The sequence below is a fragment of the Python bivittatus genome, unplaced genomic scaffold (assembly GCF_059951505.1).
Source record: "Python bivittatus isolate LINGU-HERP-01145 unplaced genomic scaffold, Pbiv_v1 ctg000100_np1212, whole genome shotgun sequence".
NCBI classification, from domain to species: domain Eukaryota; kingdom Metazoa; phylum Chordata; class Lepidosauria; order Squamata; family Pythonidae; genus Python; species Python bivittatus.
In genome coordinates, this window is record NW_028277038.1 from 4,065,598 (window position 1) to 4,090,124 (window position 24,527).

Below are 24,527 nucleotides of genomic sequence, written 5' to 3' on the forward strand. Positions count from 1 at the left end.
AATACCTCCTGGGCTTTGCCCCTTCACATTATTAATGGGGATGTGCGCATGATTGAAACACTGCAGAAAAGCAATCTGGATGCAGTTGTAAGATGGTTACTGTCAGCCTTGTGGAATAAACCAGATAGGACTCACCACCAGATGAGCTAATTCTACTTTATTGTAAAGCTACATGGACAGAATCTTGCAAGTTCTCCCTCCATCTCCTTTACAGCCTGAGAAATTAGGGAGGGTCCCTTCTGAGCCTCTTGCCCCATCCACTATCCAGCTGAGGGCTATGCCGTCTCTTATCTGACCATTCCCTTGGCAGCGTCTCTTTGCCCCTTCTCCCAAGGTCTTTCCCACATACCATTACAGTTGCCTAGAAGATTTTTCTGATATAGTGTTTTATTGTTATGCACGGGCATTTATGCACGTAAAAAAGCGCCATGCATCATTTCCCAAAACTTTATGTGAATGCATAAGGATTCTGTAAGTTTACTTTTGGTGCACTCTTTTCACCTCTGCACAGGAGCCATTGTGAAATGTGGGTGAGAATATTGTTGGAGTAAGTTCTTTTCCACAATACCACAGGACCTTTGATGCATAAATCAGAGTTAGAGGCTTTAAACTGGTCAAGTGCAACCATGGCAAGCATAAGAAACCCATGTTTAAAACTTGGAAGACTCATCCCACCTCGAAATGTGGCTGATTTTTTTCAGCCATCCTCAGGAGAGAAGGGATGAAAACAAAACTCCCCAACAAACTGAAGAGAAGAGGGACTTCCCTCCATATAGACACAGCCTCACTGTCAGCATTACAAGCCTCAGCGTGCCTCAGCCCGGGGCTTTGCATATCATTTGTCCTGGCTGGCAAAACCTCATTAACTGGCTCTTGATAAACTGCCAAGCCCAAATCTTATGGAATGTTTCTGCTCCTCATCACCTCCGATGTGGTCTAGTGGGTTGGAAAAATCGATATCATTCCTCTAGTACACACAGTCCCTGGAATATAAGCCAGGGACTCCACAGTGAGACTTGTCACGAATAGGTGCAGAGAGAGAGCCACCAGGGGGGAAAAATGTCTTCAGCTTTTTAAACAGATTCTCCGTTTGGATTCCCTGTGTAGAATCCAAACATTTTCTCTGTGTCCTTTTCTTCAGTGTGAGGCTCAATTATTTACTCACTAAAAAGATGATTCGCTTCCCTGAGATGACAAGAATGAAAATCGCATCCTTTCTCTTGATTTGGGTGAATGGGCCAATGGTCCCTCCTGCAAACTGGAAAACATACCCAGGGATGAACCAGATTGATTCCTATATACCTGATTATGCATAATGTTGCATAACATCCAGGCTACATATTACTCTTACTTCCCAACACGGTTTCAATTTCTGATTCTGTAGCTGGAGTGTGATCAGTTAGAGAACCAGACTGCCTTTGGGATGTGTTTGATTTTCTAACACCCAAGGGTGGAGTAAAAGGAGACCCATTTGAGCAAGCGCCCCAAAAGAGGAGGGTGGGGCCAGATCCCAGACTCGAAGCAAGACATTAAGCAGGGAGATTAAACCGTGGTCATTAGCAATCCAGAATGCGAGTCAGCGTTGATAATGTCTTAAAGCTAATTACATCTTTGGCTCATTGGACATGATAAAAGACAAACACTATTTGGGTCACAGTTTATTAGACTCAGGAGAGGAAATGCTCAGGGTGAACCGATATGCCTACGCAGACACATGAACACACCACATGAAACATGGGAATTAATATAGTGAACTAGAAGGTTGGATGGGGAACATGGAAAATAGGACTGGCAAGGGAATGGGGGAAATTGCAAAAAGGCTTAGTTGGCTTATAACTGAACAGGATCCCTCTGCCTTGCCATGTTTTATGGTTGAGTCCTCTCTTACACAATCTCAGCTAGATGGCAGCATCTCGCTGATTCTGGCTGACCTCTAAAAGAGAAACCGGGGCAGATCTGATTCGTATTTGTCAGCCCTTCAAGGTAGATCACATTAGGAAACCATTGCCCTGTAGATCAGGACTACTTTTATTGTAAAGCTATAGTAACAGGATCCTGAAATCTGAATGCGATTTCTCCTCCCTCCCTTTACCTTTGTGTGAACTAGGGAGGGGCTCGTCTGAGATGTTTTCTCAAATTACTTTCTCGGTCGAGGCCCAAGCGCCTCTTATCTGACTGTTGTCTTGGTAGTGGCTCTTCCTCCAATCCTTCAAGGCCATTCCCTGTTCCCTCTACAGCATTTGGATGGGAGAGTAGCAGGAAATCTCAGGGCAGTAGGCTAGGCTGGGAAGTTCACAAAGAAGGCAACAGCAAACAACTTTCATTGCTAAGAAAACTTCGTTGCAGTGTGCATGAAGGCCCCAGAAGCTGAGCCAAGCTCGCATTGTTTATACAATACAACTCTTCCCTACAATACAATTTCTCTTGGATAAAAGCCACCCATTTTTAAAATTTCACTTCCATCTCGCACATCTTGTTCCAAGGAGTGGGAGTCGTAATATATTATAATTGGGGGGTGGTTGATTTTTTTGTTGGTCGGCTCAATAGAAGAACGTGCTTTTTTTCCTCTGGTTCTTTCCTTTTAAGATGAACATTTTGAATAGGCCTATTAGCCAAAAACATTTTTTTTTTTTAAGTTCTTTCTGTTGGAGGCTTAATTTTCAAAGGGTGAGCTCAGGGTCTTCTATTCCTAAATTCAGTCGAATAATACATTTGCAAAGAGTATACAATATGCTTTAAGAAATAAAAGTCTACTGAGCAGCTTTGCCCTGTGTTCGGAAAGATTTGTGCAATTCTATTGGGGAAAAAAAAAAAGGAATCCTCCATTATGATAATATGCTAGGTTACATTAATCACAGAGACTGACTGGCATGCATTTCAGTTTGGGAGGCTTTAAATTTTAATGGCACTTATTCATTAAATCGGACTGTAGATGGGTAATAAATGAGCTTGCCAATAAGAAAGGAGTTCGTTCGAATAGAACTGCAAATCCAGCAAACTTTGCAGCAAGGAAAAAAAGTGTGTGTGTGTGTGCGCGCACACACACACACCATATGGACTCTCACTCTTTGATATTCAGGATGTGTAAAAGCAGAGGGAGGGGGTGTAGGTAATAATTTTCAGGAGAGAGATTTGCTGTTTTGGAATTTTAATAGAGGCAAAGGATGTGATTAATTAAAATTTGTGTGCTTTCAAAATGTTCTCCCAAGCCCTGAGTGAGTGAACTTGTTTTAATGTCTTTTTACCAAGGATGGAAATAATTCAACACCTAAACATGTACAGATGGCTACACCAAAATGTTTTTTTGGGGGGGGGGTCTGAAAGGAGACCCCCCCCCAAAAGAACCAGGGAGGTGCATGTACAGAACTGTTCACATCCTTCTAGCTACTTTCCTCCCCAACCTTCCCCAATCGGAGATGCAGGTGAACCCATTTTTCTGCGCCTATTCTTTTATTATGATCCTGAAATAATAAGATTAAATGTATACAGAGTGACCTGCAGGAAAAGAATGTGGATCATTCAGATGGCAGTTCTACAAGAAAGCAATACCCTCATTCTGACTTGGCTTTGTTGCAATGCCTTCTCATTCATAGAAAGAGTTTCTCAAGCAGGCAGGGCCTTCCCTCGGCATTGGCTTCATGGCGATGCTCGGTCAAGCTTAATGTGACAGTTCCACAATCAATCAGCACCCTCACTATGTCCAGACTTGATACACCTAGAGGTACATCCTTTAATTCTGCCCTTAGGAGCCAAGATGTGAACTGAGACCCAGTTTTCCTTCCAAGTTTGCATTTCTGCATTGCACGCTTTAGGGGAAAATGTGCAGAAAAGTGTGCACCAAATTTCTTTGTGTTGGGGGAAATTGCATAGCAAACTATTAGGACAAATGCACCCAGCACAAGGTATACATTTTGGTGCATTTTTAACCATGAAAAAACCTCAAGCAGAAGCAGCATAGGAAGGGGCCAAAAAATGAGACGAATGCAAAGCAAACAGCCCCAAAAGATAGATGTGGAAATTCATCATATTTGTTTCCTCATAATTGATGGAGATCTTTAATGTGGCATGGTCATGAAGCCACAAAGCTATATTTAGCCATGTAAAATCTGAAATGGAGATTGGTGCTTGCCCAAACTTGAAGGAGGGAAAAAAAAAATCTAAGGCTGAATCCGGATGATTCATCACAACCCTCTACTTTAGAAGCAGACTCCTTGTTCTTTTTAAAAAATCCTGCCATGTTTACCGCTGCTGAAAACAATTCCCTTGTTGTCACGCAAGAGGTGGGAGTTTTCTTTCACCAGGAGGATCGGATCTGCCAACGTTTCCTCTAAAAGGGACTTTGCAAGTGGTTGTCCCCACAGAGGTCAGGTATTTCAGGAAAAGATTTGCTATTTGAAAGTCTCTGGTTGAAACCGATATCACAACGGGGGAAAAGAAAAGCCATGATATGAAAAATGAAATAGAAAAGCAACAGTTGGATGCATTGGATCGGATCGACCTCTGTGGATAAAGTTTTTTTTAGAAGTTTGCAAATGTTGCATGCTGGTCTGAGGCCAATGAATTAGGAAATTTGGTTAAAGACGAAACTATCCATCAAGTGGGGGCTTCTTTCACAGCAGAACAGCCACAGCAGTGGAAGAGTTTGGGGCACATGACTGCAAGAGTAAAAGCAACAGGAGACGGTTCTCAAATTATTCCCCCCACCGCCACTGCTTTTCTGCTAAAAAATCAACCTTCACATAGATGCTTCTGTGATTGAAATGCATCAGCTTCCAGCTAACGTGAGCCACTTTAATGGAACAGCTTTAGAGCCAATCTGAATCTCACATTAGTCTTGAAGATCAGCAGTGGATTTCAGGTTAATCCCCATCTCTCAGCCTAACTGACCCCAAAGTGTTTTGTGATGACTAAATGAGGTTAGATTTAGAGGAAGGTCTGAACCAGCCAGAGTCCTTTTTGGCGGTGAAATGGTGTCTGTGTGTGTCTTCGTGCATCTGAACTTCGAAACACCCAGAACTGAAATACCCAGAATCATGGACCTCATCAACACCTGCCTCAGCACCTACTTTCAGTTTGATGGACAAATAGACCAACAAATCAGAGGAACACCCATGGGATCACCACTCTCAGGACTCATAGCAGAGACTGTAAAGCAGTGTCTAAAAACTACAACACTCCCATATATAACCAAAAGTATGGATCTGGTATGTAGATGACGCCTTCGTCATAATAAAACAGGAACAACTAGAGAAGACACATGAAACAATCGACATCTTCAAAGGGACAAAATTCACAAGAGAAGAAGAAAACAACATCATACTACCCTTCCTGGCTATCCTCATCAGCAGAGGAAACAATAGTAAATTAGAAACACAAGACTATTGAAAAGCAACCCACATTAACCAAGGGGTCCATTACCAAAGTAACAACCCAACCTCCTCCCCCAAGAGGAGCTGTGTAAGCACATTATTCAGATGACCACAAACACATAGCAGCAACCCAGAACACCACAAAAAGGAAACAGACCGCCGATACAACTTCTTCCAACAACATGGATACCACACAACTTTATCAAATAGTGCCTGATCACTCAACCCACTACAGCAAACCCACACAAGCTATGGAAAGGATAACACTACCAGTTGGATGATGTTCTTTGAACCTGGTAGAACATCAAGCTCAGGACTGCATGAACTTGAACAGATACCTTAAAAAACAGTAGCATATTTTTTTTTAGGCTCACGTATAAGCTTGAAAAAAGTCAGGCTCATGAATGAATAATAGAGCGGTGCTGTGTTCAGTGAGGTCCAAAGAACTTCTAAATCCTTTTCCAAGGGTGCACAGCCCTATTCGTTTCCTCTATAGCAGCTTCCCCTTCTTACATCGTAATGGGAAAAAAATCTACAAAAGAAACTCTTTTTCCTGATCGGTTGTATATCGTTCAATAGAAAAGTCTGAGAGAATTCCATTTTGGATTTCTTTTCAAAATGCCACGGGCTGTTGCAACGTTGCAACAGGGATGGGCAAACCCACCCAATAGAATTGATTTCGAAATATTGCTCTGTCCCCAAACTGTATTCAAAATGGTGCTTCTATTAAGCCATGTTGCGTGCAATGAAGGGCGTTGCTAGATCAGTGGCGTACAAGAATATATCAATTTCGACAAGATTTATTTGTTTATTTGATTTATGGAGCCGCCCACCTGACTTTTACAGGACTCTAGGCATGCAATGGTGTGTGGCTTGGGCAAACTGAGTTCAAGAATGCATATTTTCTGACACGTTGCATGCAGAATGTTGCTTGTATTGGGGCAAATGGCATACCCAGTGGCTTTTATCTGGACTGAAAAGATTAACACTCACAACGGTGCCTCCTTTTATATGTTGGTTGATTGGTAATATCCAGAGATCATTCCGAGCTGTCTTGACATAACTTGCAGGACTCTTCATCCCCCTCTGTGCAGGCCACAGACCCACCTGATGAGAAAAAAAGGGAGGATTTGATTAAATCAACAGCAGAAAAGTGAATTTCTTATCATAAATTGACTTGTCAGTGAAGGGGCAAAAGGTCGTAGTTGGGAATATAAGCCTTTAAAGAAAAAGAAGCAATTTCCTCCATAATGGCTCTTCTGAGCTTTAAATGTCCCACTAGAAAATAGTTTGAACTTCCTTCAAACCTCTGTGTTGCTTCTATTATATATATATAATCAGCCCAATCAGTCCACTGCTGGATAAAGTCTTTTTCACTGAAGGTTATGCACCATAACCTATCATGCTAGTCCAGTATAGATGGGTGGATAAATGGTTTTTGTCTTCCCACTCTAGGACTGACTGGGAAGAACTAGCCCAAAGTCCCCTAGAGAGCTTCTGTGGATGAGGGGGAAATACAGTCTAGGTCTCTCTGTTCACAGTCCATCCCCTTAACCACTGCAGCAGATTGGCTCTTGGGATGAAAGAGGTGACCAGCCCAAAGTCCTGCTTGGGTCTTCTCACTACAAGTCCAACAGTTTGAAATAAATATATCCTTTCTTTGAATTTTTTTCAAAGTCTATTTCAAATCAGACGAGCTGTAGGCTGGTTAAGAGGGTTTTTTTTCCAGATGGAAGAGATCAACTGGAACTATCATAGACCACAAAGTGTGATCCTCCTGGATTGCTCCTTGACTGGCATGATGGCCTTGTGTTTCTGTCTCAAAGCAGTGTTGGATGCAATCATACATTATCATTAAGCTCTATCTAAGAAGGTCTAACCTTCATCTACCAATTATGCAGGTCTCAGGGAGCCCCACCTAAGTTTTGAAGTGTGGTTCCAATAGGCCATTCAAAGTTCCAGTGTGACCTTCAGCCTGGAAAAGTTGTCCATCACTTGTGTAAGACTAGCTTAAGCTAAAGGAATGAAATGATCAGAATAATTGGAGACTTCCCTAGTCCTATATATGCCACAAATTCATGTCAGCCTCTTCATTTCCTCCTCTCCAGAACATTGATATGAATCCTGGGCCCGTAAATTGTCACTTTGGCCATTTAAAGCAGCCTGTTTCAACCTAGCCTTCTCCGACCAATGTTAGGAATTTGGGGACTTGTTATCCCAACACATCTGAAGAGCACCATTTCAGGAAGAGATGTCTGAAGCTCTAAGAAGTGGCCCATGGAGCTCCTGAAGTGTTCTTGTCGCATATCCAGTTTCTTGATTCTGAAATAGCATTCCAGAATGTATCCATGGATGCCTCTGTTCACGGCACAAGGAAACAATGACTTTAAGGAATTTTCCAGGGAGGCTGAAACCTGATTTCTAGGGGAGGATTCAGTATCAGTTGGGTTACAATGGAGGCTGAGTTCTCAGACACAGATTACTCCAGTCCTTGGCTACAGACTTCACACTGAAGATCTTGCAGCCCAAACGTCTTAAAAACATAGCTCAGTGGTATGATTATCGTACAGTCTCTTGGGGGGGGGGGGGGGACCCACCCTGGAATTCTTGTGCAGTATTATTATTGCACTTTGGGCTGTAGACACAATTCAGCCCAAGCAAAACAAATTTGAAGTTCAGAAGAGGGGAAGGGTTCATCACACATACTAGGTTATGGTTCATTCTTTCCGGGAAAAGGTTGTTCCCACTTGCCATTTTCATAGCAAAAAGCTGCTGACCAAACATTTTGATTTGGAATGTCTGTGGGTTTTATTACAAATGGAGAGGGAGAGAGAAATAAAACCATAAATATCTGAAAAATAGTTGGGGAGGCAAGAAAAATAAAACCCACCTGAATGGCATTGAGCTAAAAAATGCTGACTCTTCACTGTGCCCAATCAACCTATATATTATTCCATTTTTCATTTATTTGTGGAGGTTCTGATCTTATGAGAAATATGCATATTGAGATCTGGGCAAAAAGTAAGGAGTGGGCTCCATGGATAATTTACAGCTACAAACTGGGCAGGACTCTATTTAAAGAAGGGTTTACTCGATGGAGTGGCGAGTCTCAGATATTTCACCTCTGCTTTTTTGGGTCCTTGGATTATAGATAGGAACAAGGGTGACACTCACTCCTTCTTTTGCGTGCTGGATCACTTCCGGGGAAGTCTTGTAATGGATCACCATGTTTATGGTGGTGTTCCATTCCTCCAGGAGTTGCTGAATTGTGACTTTAGCTGCTCTGCACTGATATTATCCTCCTTCAGCTCAGTTTTTTATGGATTAAAGATGGAGCAGGGAAAGAGCTAGCTTCTCTGTTTGGGGGCCAGGGAACCATGGCATTCATCAGGAAAGAAAAGCGGGGGGTTGATTGGTGCTTTCGAGAAGTGAGGAAGAACATTGGCACTGTGACATCTATGGCAGTCATCTTCCAGTTTTGCAGCACTCCATATCATACTCCAGGGTTCATTAAACAAACAAACATCCTTGAGTAGAAATTCTTAATCCATGAATCCCTTTTTCACGCTGGATATTGTTACTTCAGCTGACTGAGCTCCTATTAGTGCCAAATGTCGCAAACTAGAGGAATGCAGCTAAACATGACATTCTGATAAGCTACAGGAGGGAAAAAAAGTTTTGTGTTTTCCTGGTCTTGAGATAACCTTGCTTCGTAGGACTAAGACTGTCTCTAATTCAGCAGATGGGAGGGTTGCAACGATGCAGGATGTCCACCTGCCAAGGATTGGTTACATGCATTTAGCAAACCAAATTGATTTGTAACTTATGGGCTGTTCTCCTGCCCACTATGAAGTTGGTTTCCTGCACATGGTGAAATAGCTTCTTAATGGGTGCCGGGGCTGGGCAGATGTGGCTCACCACTTAATCTCAGCAGTGCTAAAGAAGGAGCATGGATGAATAAGACTTTTGAATTCCAGGTGGAATACTCTAAAATCTATCTTTCTGCACCAACCCAATTTCTATTTCAACAGGAAAAGGTTACTGCTTGAATGCTTTAAAAGTGGCTGAGAATGATTTTACTCAATGTCTCTGGTCACGTCTCCATCCCGCTGCTACTGTTGCAGGAACCACATTCTTGGCTGTTCTTGAACAAACTAACTAGAGACATACCTGGTTAGTCCTTGGATCAGAAGCCAGCCAAAAATCTCAGGATTGGAGACTGGATTGGAAAAGCAAAATATCCTGGGAGATTTTATTGGCTATAGCTTTGTGGAAAGGTCTAATCTGCACAAGGAACTTATCAGCAGAGTTGAGTTTAGACATAAACCAAGCAAGTAGTTGAAAGGGGCCTCTCAAAATTTCAGAATTCTTCTCATTCCTTACCGTTTTATTACATTTTCGTATATGAAAGTCTCCGTAAATGGGTGGTAGCTATGCTCTACAATCGGTTTTCTATCTCTGCAATTCATTCTTCCTACAGTCCTCTTGCAGCTAAGAGGTGCATGGTCCCCTGTTACAGAAAGGGTTCTAGGTTCATCAAGAATCTTGGGACCCCTGGATTCATTTCCTTCAATTGTTATGCCTACCCTAAGGGGTGACCAGTATTTTCTGCTGCAGTAGAAATTCATAAATCGAACCCAGTCAGGTAACCCACAAGCTTAAGATATGCTTGCAGGACGATAAGTTCCAATTTCATAATCATTTGTCAGTCAGTTAAAGAGGGTGTTTTTCAGAGAGCTGATGAGTAATTGCACCATGTGCATGAAAAGAGGGATTGGTGATTTAAAGCCATCTAATGTCCCTGTCCCCACCATAAAATGATTCCATTAGGGAAATGGTACTGATTATCTCTCTCCTGTGAGCTGGGTTCATCAATATGCCTTCCTTGGGTGTCAAGCTGTTGATCAAAAACCACCATAACAAATCCTTCAAAAATCCATTGACTCTCACATCCAGGATGAGAGCTGAGGGTGATCTAGAAAGTTATCTGAAGGCTTCTAGCTCTGTGTGAGGGGTAAATTAAGGGTATGGGTGATTTGCCCTCTGCTAGATTTTTGAGGATCCTTCCTGGAATGTTCAGATTTCAGTGAAATTACGAGGAATAAATCTCTAGCTTTTTAGAAACAGGCGTGGACGATGTGTGGCTGTCCAGCTAATGCTGGGACTGCAGGAGCCATCTTTTATTATCAATGGCCATGCTGGTGAAGGTCCATATGACAACATGTGGAACACTTTGCCTCCTGATAAATTTATTTATTTATTTTGGTGCCTTTGAGTCAGTCTTGACTCCTAGCGATTGCCTGGACAAGTGCCTGCAGTTTTCTTGACAAGATTTCAGAAGTGGTTTGCCATTGCTTCCTTCCTAGGGCTGAGAGAGAGGGACTGGCCCAAGGTCACCTAGTTGGCTTTGTGTCTAAGGTAGGACTAGAACTCACGGTCTCCCAATTTCTAGCCTGGTGCCTTAACTACTACACCAATCTGGATCCTTTTTTTGATGCCTTAAAGTCAGTCTTGACTTCTGGCTGGACAAGCCCCTGCAGTTTTCTTGACATGATTTTTGGAAGGGGTTTGCCGTTGCCTCCTTCCTAGGGCTAAGAGAGAGAAATACTGGCCCAAGGTCACCCAGCTGGCTTCGTGCCCAAGCCAGGACTAGAACTCACAGTCTCCTGGTTTCTAGCCTTTTGCCTTAACTACGACACCAAACTGGCTCTCTCTCATGATAAAACATACAATAAATATTTAATCCCAGCCCTCCCCAGTTTGGGGTGGCTTATGAACCCTCTAACTCTCAACTAGCATGGCCAATGGTCATGCTGGCTGTGAAGTCTAGGACTGTAGCATTCCTCAGGCATCTGAACAATACCAGGCCATTCAATGAACACTCTGTGGATACCATGGCTGCTGAAGAGGACACCCATGAATCTAGGACACCTTATTCATAATCTCTTAAACAGACCTAGTGGAATGTCTTGAAGAACAGCTTCAGGGAGCATCAGTGTGGTTAGGTACAGATGAGGAAAGAGATTCCATCTGTTTCAGAAGCAGCTGTGCTTCTTGGCAGAGCATTCCATTAGAAGCACAAGGAGAATCTCCCTTGGGTCGAGGTTGACTCCTAATGAACACAGGAACATCTTGTTTTCTTGGCTCCAGCATGACAATGGCTTGCTATCCCATTCTTAAAGGATGTATTTTTCAACTTCCTAGTCTACCTTGCAGCTCCTAGGATTCCTGTGGTCTTGCATCCAAGGGCAATGCAGATCCAAACTTTTTCAAGATCAATCAAGGTCCTTCCCAGCTTTCCTTCACAGGATTAGAGGGGAAAATCTTGAGATTTCATTATGAGCGACATTAATAAAAACTATTTGTTTTCGGTATTTTTCTACTCAGCGACCCCTTATTCAATCTCCACTGAAATTTCCAGAAGTGTAGCAAAGGCTAATTGTCATATGCTGTGTAAATAATTGTATGTTTTATTCTCTTCCGATTTTACATAGAATGTTATTACCAATCTCCTTCTGGAACCAGCTTTCTCTTATGCACTGTATAAATCAATCAAGTCATTCATCCTCTACCCACATCACCTTATTACAGTCATTGCAACCCCTAGGATACAGAATTCTGCCTAAGATCTCCCCTTGCTTGAAACAAAAACCCTGAATGATGAACACAAGGGTCAAAATCCATTCTTTGTATCCTGCAGATTGACAGCTAAAGCAGTTGCTGTTCTACTCCCTATCTTGGGAACTTCATGGATCTTTGGAGTCCTGGCAGTGAATGACCATACGTTGGTGTTTCAGTACATGTTTGCAATATTTAACTCGTTGCAGGTAGGTGGAATAAATGCAGCTAAAATCCTGAAAAAATCCTGAAACTAGTATTCCTGGTATTAAATAAGCATATCCTTTTCCCCATCTCTGTTTGGGGAAATTTCCCATTTCTGTACATGAGGTTCTTAGGAATTTCAGAAGCTGCCTGATATCTTGTGCTTCTCAACATAAAATGATGTGAATGGTCAGTCGGGTGTACACATGTCTTAATATGATATAGTGGGACTTGGTATTATTTAACCCAGTATGGTAGCACAATCAGTGAAGCTAAATTAATGAAATCCAGATGTGTGCTATATTTGAATGCAACCACTGGCATTGTCAAGAGAAAGAAGGCTTAGATGTTTAGTCAGGTTGAGCAACTGTCAAATCTTTAGCAATCACCTACAACAAAAATGCAAGTTTCTCACAGTTTTCTTTAACTAGATTTATTAAAAGGGAAAAGGGATTCCATTACGAAAACCTTGGCATTTGGATATCTTTACTTTAGCACCTACTTTATTTCCAAGTTCATTAGGACAGACTTTTCTTGATCTTCTTGCTAGCCACATCTTGATGTGCTGGGGGGGTGGGGGGTGGCAGCTACCTCTTCCCCTGAAACAGGAAGACTGTGTAGATGTTTTGCACTTGTAAAATTTTGCAAAGCACAATCCTCTTTCCCAGGCTTTGAGAATTCCATTACATTGGTATTTTCAAAGAAACTCAGGATGTGGTCAAAAATGCCATTTCTTCAGCCACATCTCTCCTGGCTCTAAAAAGGTGCAGTTGTGCTTCTCCCAAATTCCTCAAACTATGGATGAAATGTAAATCCCACACTTGCAATTCAGCAACCTGACATCTCCTAATTACAGTAACTCATCAGCAAAAACCCCTCAACGTTTGATTTTTTGTTGCTGTACGCTACCCAGAGTCACCAATTGTGAGCAGAACCAATGGCTTTACAACTCCTTTAAATACATATACGTATACACTTGCTATGGAACTGCAATTCTCCCTGTTTAACTGTAGTAGCTCCAGTTGTCCTTTCTGACTTTTTCTGACTTTATTTTTTTAAATAATAATTTGATTTTACCATTTCAGGGGTTCTTCATCTTTCTGTTCCACTGCCTCCTGAACTCAGAGGTACGTTTCCACCACCTTTCAGGCAATAAAAGCCAGCGATGCTGGAATAAGAATATCCTTATGTATTTATTTAGTGGAAAAATACAATGATTTAAAGTTTCTGTTGTAAATCAGCCCTTGTGTTAGGAGAATGGGGCCATTTAATTATGATGCTCTAGGGAAAAGGTCCTTTCTTCAGCTCAGGAACAGGTATAGTTTATATAAATGGTATATTTAGCTGTCATCCTCACAATTTACGGCATCTTCAGAAAACTAGTCTGTCAAGTATTCCAGGCATTAAAACAAATAGCTGCTGCTCGTATACAGGAGGTTTTTGACTTCAACTGGCTCTATATATGGTTAAATCAGGGAAGTTCAACTTAAAGTCCTCAATATGCTCCCCCAAAGCCCCCGGTGTGGCTGCTTACATTCCTCTGAAACATTACCACTGAATTACCATTTGAAAATGCCAGAAGGGACATTATTAATTATATCAGGGATAACCATATCAACTGTACTGAATGGAATTTAATTTGGATTGCATTTATAAGTAAATTCCAGCAAACAGATTTTTTGTCCTGCCCTTATGCACTTCTTTCTCCTGGCCCAGCCTGTTTTGGAGGACACAGCTCAGGTAAAGATGGTCCCGTTTCCCAAATTGTGTGTCCTGGGTTAGGCCCAAGGTTGGCAACCTGGTGACCTCCAGATGTTTCAAACCAAAGCTCTCATCAGGCTTTTAAGGTAAATGTGAAGAAGTCAGAGTGCTGTAGTTCAAGATGTCTGGAGGCGAGTAGGATGTGTCCCTCTGCTTTAGATGCAAAGATCAGAACAAGCTTACCAACCATAACTATGTTTTGGCAATTCCAGAGGTAGGAACCTTAAACCCCAAATCTCCTGCCTTTGGCTGTGTGGAGAGTTGAGGTCCAAATCATCTGGAAGACATCAGGTTGCTATCTCCCCAAGTTAATTACATCCCAGGGAGGAACTTTTGGGGGCTTTCCTAGACTGGGAAGTGTGAACATCAAGGGTTCAAGATGTTCTAAAGATGGGTCTCAGAAATCTCCTCCACCATCAATACCACCTTTTACAACCTCCAGAAATCAAGTAAGTTTGGAAACACACATCCAGAGAAATGTGAAAGAAATTCCCAGGCATCATTAGGGGAAGGTAGATAAATAGAAGCTCCTTTACAGGGTAAGGAATGTTCTGAGAAATGGCAAAGGACTGTGTGTGTGTGTGTGTGTGTGCGCACACGCGCATTCAAGTCACTTTTGGACTCCTGGTGACTGCCTGGACAAGTCCCTGCAGTTTTCTTGGCAAGATTTCAGAAGTGGTTGTCCATTGTCTCCTTCCTAGGGCTGAGAGAGAGGGACTGGCCCAAGGTCACCCAGCTGTCTTCATGCCTTAGGCAGGACTAGAGCTCACAGTCTCCTGGTTTCTAGCCTGGTGCCTTTAACCACTACACTAAACTGGCTCTTTTTAATGCAGCATTATTCTTTATGGCCAACAAGAGCCACCTCGCTGATGCCAAAGAAAGGCAAGGAGAGAGAAAATTTCCTCCTCTGATTCTTCCCCCTCCCTGGATGCAGCCTGTACTTATTCTCCATGCCTTTCCTCACAGTCTAGATTTGATTTCTTTTCCATTGCTGGTGAGCATCCCTGAAGAGGGAGGGAAAGAACAGAGACAATTTCAGGTATTCACTACAAGGTCAAGTGGGCCATTTAGATCCCAGTTAGACAATAGGGGAAAATTGTGCATTGCTATTCTAAGAAGACACCCTGAGTAACACCATTTAGTGGCACAATAGCTTCTCCTCATTGATGCAGCAATTAATACTTGTAGGTGGAACTATTCAATGTTTCCTTTTTGATCCCAAACCCAGAAATTTCTAACCCATCAGCCATCTCTCTGATGCCAACACAATTTATGCCAGACATTATTACGGACTCACCTAATCCATACACACTTGCTCTTCTGAACTACAGTTTAAAGTATTTCATACAAACATCCATTCTGGGTTCAGCAGAAGCTATCATGAAATGCATTTATTGTATGACAAAGTAACTGGAATCAATTTGACCCCAATAGTTGAGGGATAAGTATGTTGAATGAACCAGTGGTGGAACCTAGAAAGACACCCTGTGACATGTGCGTTCTGCACAATAAGATAAAGATGGAGAAATGTGAAAGAAGGGTACACTTTTTGATTCAGATGGGAAAATCTTTGACAGGATTCTTCCTTTCACTGCCTTACCCCGTTAAAGGTTTGTAGTTTGCTATAGAAATGGAAGAGAGGCAGCAAAATTGACACAAAATCATAAGGTTGGAAGGGACACTGGAGATCTTCCAGTCCTGTCCAGGGTAGGAAATCTGTTATCAGCCCAGGGAAATGGTTGTCCTACCTTGGCTTGAAAACCTCCGGTGTATTCCCTTCCAGGGCAAGAGAGGAGAAATGTATTTTAGATGTTATAATAGAGAAGGAGAAGGGATGAACATGTAGATAGGGATTCTTTGTGGGGGGGAGGGAGTTAATAATTATTTAAAGAGATTTTATACAATAATAAAAGCAAACATACAATATAAATTTAAAGAGAAAAAGAAGAAAGAAAGAAAGAAAGAAAGAAAGAAAGAAAGAAAGAAAGAAAGAAAGAAAGACAAGTGAAAAAGTAAAAAAAGTAATTAGAGGAATGAAAAGAAAAGAAGAAAAAAAGAAAATATATAAAGGATCCACTTCTAACCCTCTTTACAGCAGTTACAAATATATGTATCATCTATCCTCCTTCTTTAAAGTTACATCATAATTCCCTTCTTCCATATTTTTCCCTTTCTAATCATCAAATCCATAAATCACCAGTTCATTTTTTTTCCATTTCCAGCAAAAGGTCCATAAAGGGTTTCAGTCACTAATAAATGTTGCCTTCTCCCTAACCAAACCAGTGAATTTTGCCATTTCTGCAAGGTCCATCATCTTCACCAGCCATTCCTCCATTGTGGGTATTTCAGAATCTTCCCATCTTTGTGCATAGAGTAATCTCGCAGTTGCCATGTATAAAAACAATCTTCCACAAGTTTTTTCCAGTTGTCCCAACAAGAAAAATTCTGGGTAGATAGTGATTCTTGTTGATAAATAGTCTTCCTTAAGGATAGGCTACTAAATTAACCAGCGCGTGAGTCTGTAAGGTATGGCTGAACGTCAAAAGAAAACTCGCAAAAACTGTAGCCAGCTGACCAGACATTTTGGTCCAGAAGATACATTTTGAATTTTGAAAGCATGCTATGCAGACTGTCACAAAATGGCTGCTATTTTATGAAGAGCTGCCCCTTCATAAAAGGACTAGAGTGGTGGGCAAGACCAGTTCAGAGAAATACTCCCTGAGCAAAAGGCAAGCAGGGAAGATCTCCACCTTTCTAGGGTCTTCCTTGCTACTCCCCAGCTGATCTTTGCACTTTCTCTTCAGGGGCAGGTGAGCTCACTTCCAAGTAAAAGATAGTGATATGGCTGGTATCGTATGTCTTTCAAAGACGTCTTGGGACCAACAACCATGGTTAGAGACAGGGGTTTCATTTTGTAGCACCCCACTTCCGATTCATTCATTCTCTATTACAAGGTTCAAAAAGTTAACGTCAGGCTGATCAAGAGACTGGCACACCACTTGAAGCCTGTTGTATATCCCTACTCTAAGTTGTCTGTTGTTTCCCTATGCCTTTCATCTCCTGGGTCTTTCTCGACAAAAGAGTAGGTTGGAGCTACCCAGGCGAGCAAGGTCATTCTAGTTAGGAATCAGGCCTCCGTAGCCTTTGTGGGCGGCAGGATAACTTCCAGAGAATGGCCTTGAGAGGGGAAAACAAAAAATCCTGATGGAGAGCCAGAAAATTGGGGCTTTCAAGGCAGCTTCAGGAGCCCACGTCTTTCTAACATGGGACATCTTTCTCTTCCCTGCCCAGGTCAGAGCTGCCTTTAAACACAAAACGAAGGTGTGGTCACTCACAAGCAGTTCCACCCGCAACATCAATGTGAAACCGTTCAATTCTGATATTGTAAGTATTGCCAGAACCCCTCAGCCTTTGGTCTTCCTCCAAGGAGAGTGTAACCCCCGGATGAGCTTTCCCACCATCAGCCTTCTTCAGCATGAAGAGCTTCCGACCAGCCTGCTAGCGACAGATCATCAGTGTTTTATTCCAACAACACCAATGATCCACACACCCTGCTGACTTTGATAGAGTCATAGATCGATAGATAGATCGATAGATCGATAGATCGATAGATCGATCGATAGATCAATAGATAGATCGATCGATCGATAGATCGATAGATAGATAGATAGATAGATAGATAGATAGATAGATAGATAGATAGATAGATAGATAGATAGATCGATCCATGGGAGAATGCTGCTTCCATTGTACTTGTTGGCAATGTCCATGCAACATGGCAACCTAGGTCAACTAAAGACTTAGCAGCAGCATTTTCACAACCTGCTAAGATTGGGAAGGTTGAACCTTGATTATGATGTTTAAGCTCAGTGTGTTGGGACAATCCAGCCCATTTTAGAAGCTGATGATTCAACATAATGTTCCAACCCATCAAATGGGTGAATTCAGTAATTAAACATGTTGCACAAACATTGTCCTCTTAACCTGGTGGACTTGAGAAGGATCTAGTAAATTCATGGAAGAATGGGCCATCAAACACTGCTAATCTAAATGGACTCTACCTTAACACTGGGATCATAGGTCACATCTCTGAAACACCAGCTGTTGGGGACCAACTCTAGCAATGGGCAGTCGCCTTCTTGTCTGTGCTTGGGAGGTCTCTCATACGATGCAAAAAGCTGATCTAGACGAGTCTCATTTTGAAACAAAGAGGTGCATTAGGGAAAGCATGCAGGTATATTTGGCAGTTTGCTCAGTGCTCCAACTATGGTCTGAATTCTCTCTTTCTCAATCCAGGTAACAGGGACCAGGCCTGCAACAACTCCAACAAAACTCAACACTTCTGACAAGAGCAGTCATTTTGGCAACAGGATCGATCTCTCTGCTGTCTGACATCTACCCTTGTTGGCCCTTCCTTCTGATAGCCAGGCAAGCCGTGTCCTCAGGATCTTTGATTCATTGCCTGTCTACTTATTACTTTCGGAGAATTTGTGCCCGTAATTCCTCCCTGCTAAATTGAGGAGGGAGAGAATTGCCCATTGGACTGAATCAATACTTCCAGCTTTTCTGGGCTTGGTGTGACCTCCTCTTGGCTGGGAGGGCTAGCTATGGAATAGCCAAGTGGCATTTTACACTGGATGGTCCTCTAAGCACTGGCATGGTTTGCTCCCCTGATGAAGCTGAGGAAGATTCATGGGGAAGAGCACTACAATATGATCTCTGGATCTGCAAAGCTAAATTTTCTCATGACGCTAACATTGAGGGACTCTTGACCAGCTCTGCATACACCATTTGCATTAGATAGTTGAAGGATATAAAGGAGAAGCTATGTCAGGAAACCTCTGGTCACAAGGCTCTGCATTTGAAGTCTAACATCGCAGAGGAAAGACAACTGGGATCACATCCTGTTTTCTGAGCTTGGCCTGGAGACCAACAGAAATAGCAGATGTTGTATTTGTGCACCAAGTACATCTGCTTGGTGGTTCCCAAGAACATGCTAACACTGGTGGTGATGGACACCCACAGCTTCATTTCCTTGGAGGAGGTCTTCATCTCATCTGGAGGAAACACTTGTACTGGACCGTCCTATCTTCCCAGATGAGGCTCCGTGACTCTGCCAAGTACTGTTTGTAGACCAAACTGATTTCTTCTTTGTTGAAAATCACAGGAGCTTCGCTGTCCATCTTGCCAGACAGAACAAAGCTTGAATGTCAAACAGGAGCATTCCCCCAAAAGCAAAATGAAATTAAAAAGACAAACAAACCCACCTCCGTAGAAATGAACAACAAGGCAGAAAAATTACTATGAAGTGTCAGCCAGATTGCAGCTGGGATTGGGTGATTATCCACGGATGTCATTTTAATTTTTTTATTCCTTTTTCCCGATAAGTAAATGTTTGGTTTTTCCAGCAGTGAAGCGATGTTGTACCTTTTGAAAAGAAAAGCAACACTTGATTAATTCGACAAAGGTCTCCCCGCCTTCCTTTATGGATTTTCCTAGTATGGTTCCATGGCTGATCAAGTTCCAGACATTTCCTAAATATAGTGTATCTTGGCGGTCTTAAGAACTAGAAGCTTGCTTTTTAAAAGGTGGAAGCCAATAGGCTTGCTACCTACCGTGCACGGGACAAAAGAGAGAAGGTCATTGCTAGATGGAAGTTCATGCTTTTCATGCTAATTCAAAGCCCAACATGTCCAGATGAAGCTAGAAAGGTGTTGCCTGACAGCCTGGAAATACATTATCAGTCATTGTAGAAAATGGGCCAACCTGGTTGTCTATCCAATTTGCTCTTGGAAAGTTGGTCTTCTATTATCCAAGAGCTGGCAATGAAAGGTAGGGGAGAAAGAGGCTAAACCAGATCAGGACCTGGGTGTGCCATGCTCCAGGCACAATGCTGATGAGAAATGCACTCCTTCCTATCATGGAGTCTCCATTTCCCACAGCTCCATAGTCCCATATCCTCCTGCCCTCCCTTGATTTCTTGATTTTCATGGAATGCAGAAGTTATGCCTTGATGTGATCCCACCTTCAGTTATGCCTTGATGTGATCCCACCTTCAGTTATGCCTTGATGTGATCCCACCTTCAGTTATGCCTTGATGTGATCCCACCAAGTAAGGCTGCTTGTGATCTGATTCCCAAGCAGATATGAACCCCAGTCAGAGGCTTGGTGATGCCTCCCTAACTCCTCCATCTCTGTCCCCTTTTCCCTGTTGGTGTTCACCCTAACTTAGGAGCACATTTACACTGTCACAAGTACTAGTCATAGTTTTTGACACATAGGAAGCTCTAGTTTTTGACTACCCTTAGAATAGGGGTTGCACATTCCAGCTTGAACTAATCATGGTTAAAGTTAAGGATGATTTATATGATAGTGATTCTGTTCTTACAACCTGCTTGACCTGTTCAACTGAAGGCCTAGTAGATGTATTCATGCAACATGCTAATGTAGAGCAAAGCCAATTTTGGCTTAATTTTTTTTTTGTGGCTTATGTTAGGCAAAGCATTTGGTTACCTTAGAAATCAGTATATTGTATAAACCCAGAAAGTTAAGCTAATTCTAAAATCAGGATAAGTGTGTTTACCTGTAATAGTGCAATAAAGCTCAATTACTATCCCTTCCCATGTATTTCATACCCCTTTGTCAAAACATTTAAAAAACGTTAATGTCTTTGAAATGCCAGGTGGGGTTTGGAATAAGAAGACACTGTATTAAGCATTCTTCTTTGAGTTTTTTTTTTTAAATTTAGTTCTCTATTTTTGTTTGTTGCTTGAGCTCGCTTGTATTTTGAGTTTGTGATATACAGGGTTACAAGCGTGCATATATATGCATGTACATTAAATGTGAATAAGCCATAAATTTTTATTTTCAGCTAAAACTGCTCATCATTCCAGATTTTATATGATTTTCATTGTGTTGCTGAATGTAGTAAATGTACTGAATAAGTTCAAGGATTTTTATTATTATTATTATTATTATTATTATTATTATTATTATTATTATTATTATTATTCCTTGCCTGTAGCCTTTTTCTAAAATCTGAATATCCTACCATTTATTTATGGGCCTTATTTTTGTGGCTTTTGCAATATGTCTTCAGAGCAGCGTGGTGATGTCAACAATATGAAAGCTTAATTGAATGAGATGTGAGTTAAAAATAGATTATGTAGCAGCAAAATGATGACTTTGCCTGTGAAGGAATAAAAGGGTAGAATAGACCCCCACTCCCCATCCTTTTTCTTGAACTGAACAAAAGCAGGAAAAAAAAACCCCTCTCTTCTAATCAAAAGTGGATATGGACTTGTTCAGATTATTTTGACATTGTAGTTTGGAAGGATATTAGAAATAGAGATGGAGCATTATGACCACCAGTGCAGACCAGTACCTAACTAGGGGTCACGTGTGCCTTATAGTGGAAGACCCAGCCATGGCTATGGTTAAGCATCTATACCTGGGACGGGGAACATGTGGCCCCTCCAGATGCTGAACTACAACTCCCAGCTTTCTTCACCTTTGACCATGCTGCTTAAAACAGCTGCTGAAAGTTGGCAATCAGCAAATTATGGAGGGCCATAGGATTCACCATACCTGAACATGAGGGTGAGTTTTCTAATGCCATGCAGCTTCCATTATATCACCACCATATATGCTGCTTTATGGGTTTAATGTCTCGTGTTCTCCAGAATCATCCAGTAGCTAGACCTGAAGAGTCCAAATTCATTATGGATTGTCTTCACAATGGAAGGCTTTGAGCAGATGGCCCATTAAGATCGGGATGAAATTATGGGACTCCATGTTTGAGTGTGACGGCCAGAGATTGCTCTTGGGGCAAGGCGGATGGTGTTCTTATCCCCACAGTAAGAGAGCTTGTTTGTCAAGGCAGCTGCTGAGAAACCTTTTCTTGTAAAGCAGACAATTAGCCAGGTGGCCAAAAGACCATTAGCTATCTATATGTCATATCACGATGGACTATCACCTTCTGTGGGAGAATAGGCAGAGGAAATGGTGCACTGCCAGACATTCTGGCATTCATCCCAGGTGCTCTTGTGACTCCCCATTGTCATAATAGTTGAATTTCTCAGAAGCCTTAGATTAATGCTAAGAAAAAAGTGAGAACAAGACCTTTCAGGTGGCACATTGAGAGTCATCATTAAATATTAGCTACAAGCAAACTTTAAGATTAGATCGTGCCAAGATTCAGTCTAAGAGGGCCATAAAGTCAGAAGTGGGAGTCTAGAAGCCGACCATAAGTTATGTGCTAGTTGGAAGTTAGACCTATAAGGATTTCCTGTTATTAACTAACAAAAGATGCTATACTGTATTGTATTAAATTTCTCCAGTGAGACATTTGTTTCTCTTTGCTGAAGGATAGAATGCTTACTCACTTCCTCCCATACCACTCCAAATTTGGTTCCTTGGAAGACTAAAGGGAGCATTTTGTTAGAGTCCTTTCCTCTCAATTTGACTTGGAAACTGTTCTCAACATTGGTGAGTAGCCTATTGAACAGTTACAAGCCCAGCCATTCAGGGAGCAGTGGAAGAGGAGGAGAAATCTTCTCCTGCTGGACTGTAGAATGGGAGAATCCTTCGGTCTATGAGCTTATGTTGAATAAGAAATAAAATCCATATGAGAAATGCACCTCCCATGGAAGTTCTTACCATAGCTGTTGTAACTTTCACACATGGATGTCACGTGGCCCCAAGGTTAAGGATAGATCTGGAACAATTAATATCCTACTAACTCAATTCCCATTGCCCTGCTTATTGGATGGATGAACGGAGAATGATTACTTCCTCGAGATGTTTTAATGAAAAGTTTATTATTTAAATGACAGAAAAGGCCCAACAGGGACCGAAATGTCAATTTTGGTGTCCTGCTAATGTAAGGAAGATAATTTGAGGTGGGGAGGAGGGAAGATTTTTTCCCTTTTTTAACAGGCACTCCTTGTTCTGGACATTACAATAAAGCAATTACCATCTCTCTCATGGAAAGCGTGTTCTCCTCCGAAGGAGTTTTTTATTACATCTCCAGTAATGCTTGGAAGACTAGCTGCTGTTTATGCCATGGAGGATCCTGCAGAATAACCACCCTCTTACGTAGCCCATTTTCTTCTTCGACAAACTCATCTGAACCTGTAATTTGGACAGCATCCTTCAACTTTTTCAACTGTGCTGCTAATTATGGCACAAATATTTGGTGAAATCCAGAGGACACTCATGGAACATGAGTAGTTCCTTTGTTTGGGTTAAAACCATGAGGTCTTTGCCTTCCCATAAAAGATGTGGCACAATGCACCCCAAATTTGCCATTATAAGGATTTGCAGTGCTTGCCTGTAAAGACAGGAGATGTCTGGTTGGCATCTGACCCAGAAAAGAATAGAAGCTTTGCCTATCATACTTCTGGTTCTTTAAATGCAGAAGATGATAACTCTGGAAAAACCATCTTTTCCAGGGCTCATTTTAGCTGGTACCCATTCATAGCAACCTTCCAGACTGGAAAGGGTGGCAAAGAAAAATGCTGGTGGGAAGGGGAAGAAAGACAAGGAAAGCCTTGTGCTTGATGATATGGACAGCCCAACCAGATTGAAATTAGGCTAAGAAACTAGTCTCTGAATTAATTAAGCTATAAATTGGGTCCTGATTTAATCGAGCAATGCACCAGGCTCAAAATGAAGTGAGCAACAAATGGGGTACAAAATTAACAGAGCTTTTTTTGGGAATGCAGGGAATTTTCTGAGTCTCCATTTCTGAGTCTATCCAAGGTGTGTTTTCAGCCATAATTAGTGAGCTGACTGGAAATAAACCTCGTTTGTTATTTCAAATGTGAATGCATATATTTTTCGTGGCTGGAATGCACAAACTCTGGTTGCATCTGTAGATGGTGGAATTTCATCTTTCTTAAAACATACTATATACAACGTCTGGGGGTGATATAGATTCCTCAAGGTGCTTAGCACCAAATGCATAATATTTAATCATCAGGAAATCAAGGGGGGTCTATACATTTGAGAACAGAGTCAGAAACTTTGGATACAATCACAGAAAGACCTTCTGTGTATGGAGGAGGAGATAACTTTTTTCAAGCCAAGGGCTGAGTTTGGCCTTTAAGTGATGAAGCAAGAGGCTGTTCTCCCTACCAGTTATGACGAAAAGATAATGAGCTCAAGTTTGGTTTAAATATACTTTAAAATGAAATATGATTATGCCTCCTTTATGGATGGATTCCTTTTGTCACCTTGCACATGACAATTGGGTGGTTGGTAATTTGGTAGAGGGACAATGCGCTTGGGGTTCTATGTGGTCCCACGTTCTCTGTTTCTACTCTTCAGATGTTTGGGTCTTCCCAGCACTTGGAAAGACAGTTCCATGCAGATCTTGGGTACACAACAAGTTGAAGTTTGCCCTTCACCTCTTTGCCCTTCTCCTCTTTTACCAAGTAATTCAGAGTTCACAAGGCAATTGAAGCCCTTGAGGAAAATCAGGCATTCTGTATTTAGCCCCCAGCCATGAATAACAGTGTTCACCTCTCCTAATCAGTCATTCTTTCCCTTGTTGATGACCGTTTTTGCAAAAAA

At 41.8% G+C, this 24,527-nt stretch overlaps 1 protein-coding gene across 2 annotated transcripts in view; it reads left to right on the forward strand.

The window, feature by feature from the left end:
• ADGRD1 (adhesion G protein-coupled receptor D1) overlaps positions 1 to 23,838 on the forward strand; it is a 112,544-nt gene extending 88,706 nt beyond the window's left edge. Inside the window, exons 23-26 of one of the 2 annotated variants that reach the window (XM_007426660.4) lie at positions 12,070 to 12,196; positions 13,277 to 13,318; positions 17,244 to 17,336; positions 18,249 to 23,838. In XM_007426660.4, coding sequence (XP_007426722.1) covers positions 12,070 to 12,196; positions 13,277 to 13,318; positions 17,244 to 17,336; positions 18,249 to 18,344 — 358 coding nt within the window. In that variant the 3' untranslated portion in view covers positions 18,345 to 23,838. The remainder of the gene's footprint in view (positions 1 to 12,069; positions 12,197 to 13,276; positions 13,319 to 17,243; positions 17,337 to 18,248) is intronic. The other variant, XM_025165690.2, reaches the window with a different exon arrangement.
• Positions 23,839 to 24,527: the final 689 nt, after the last annotated feature.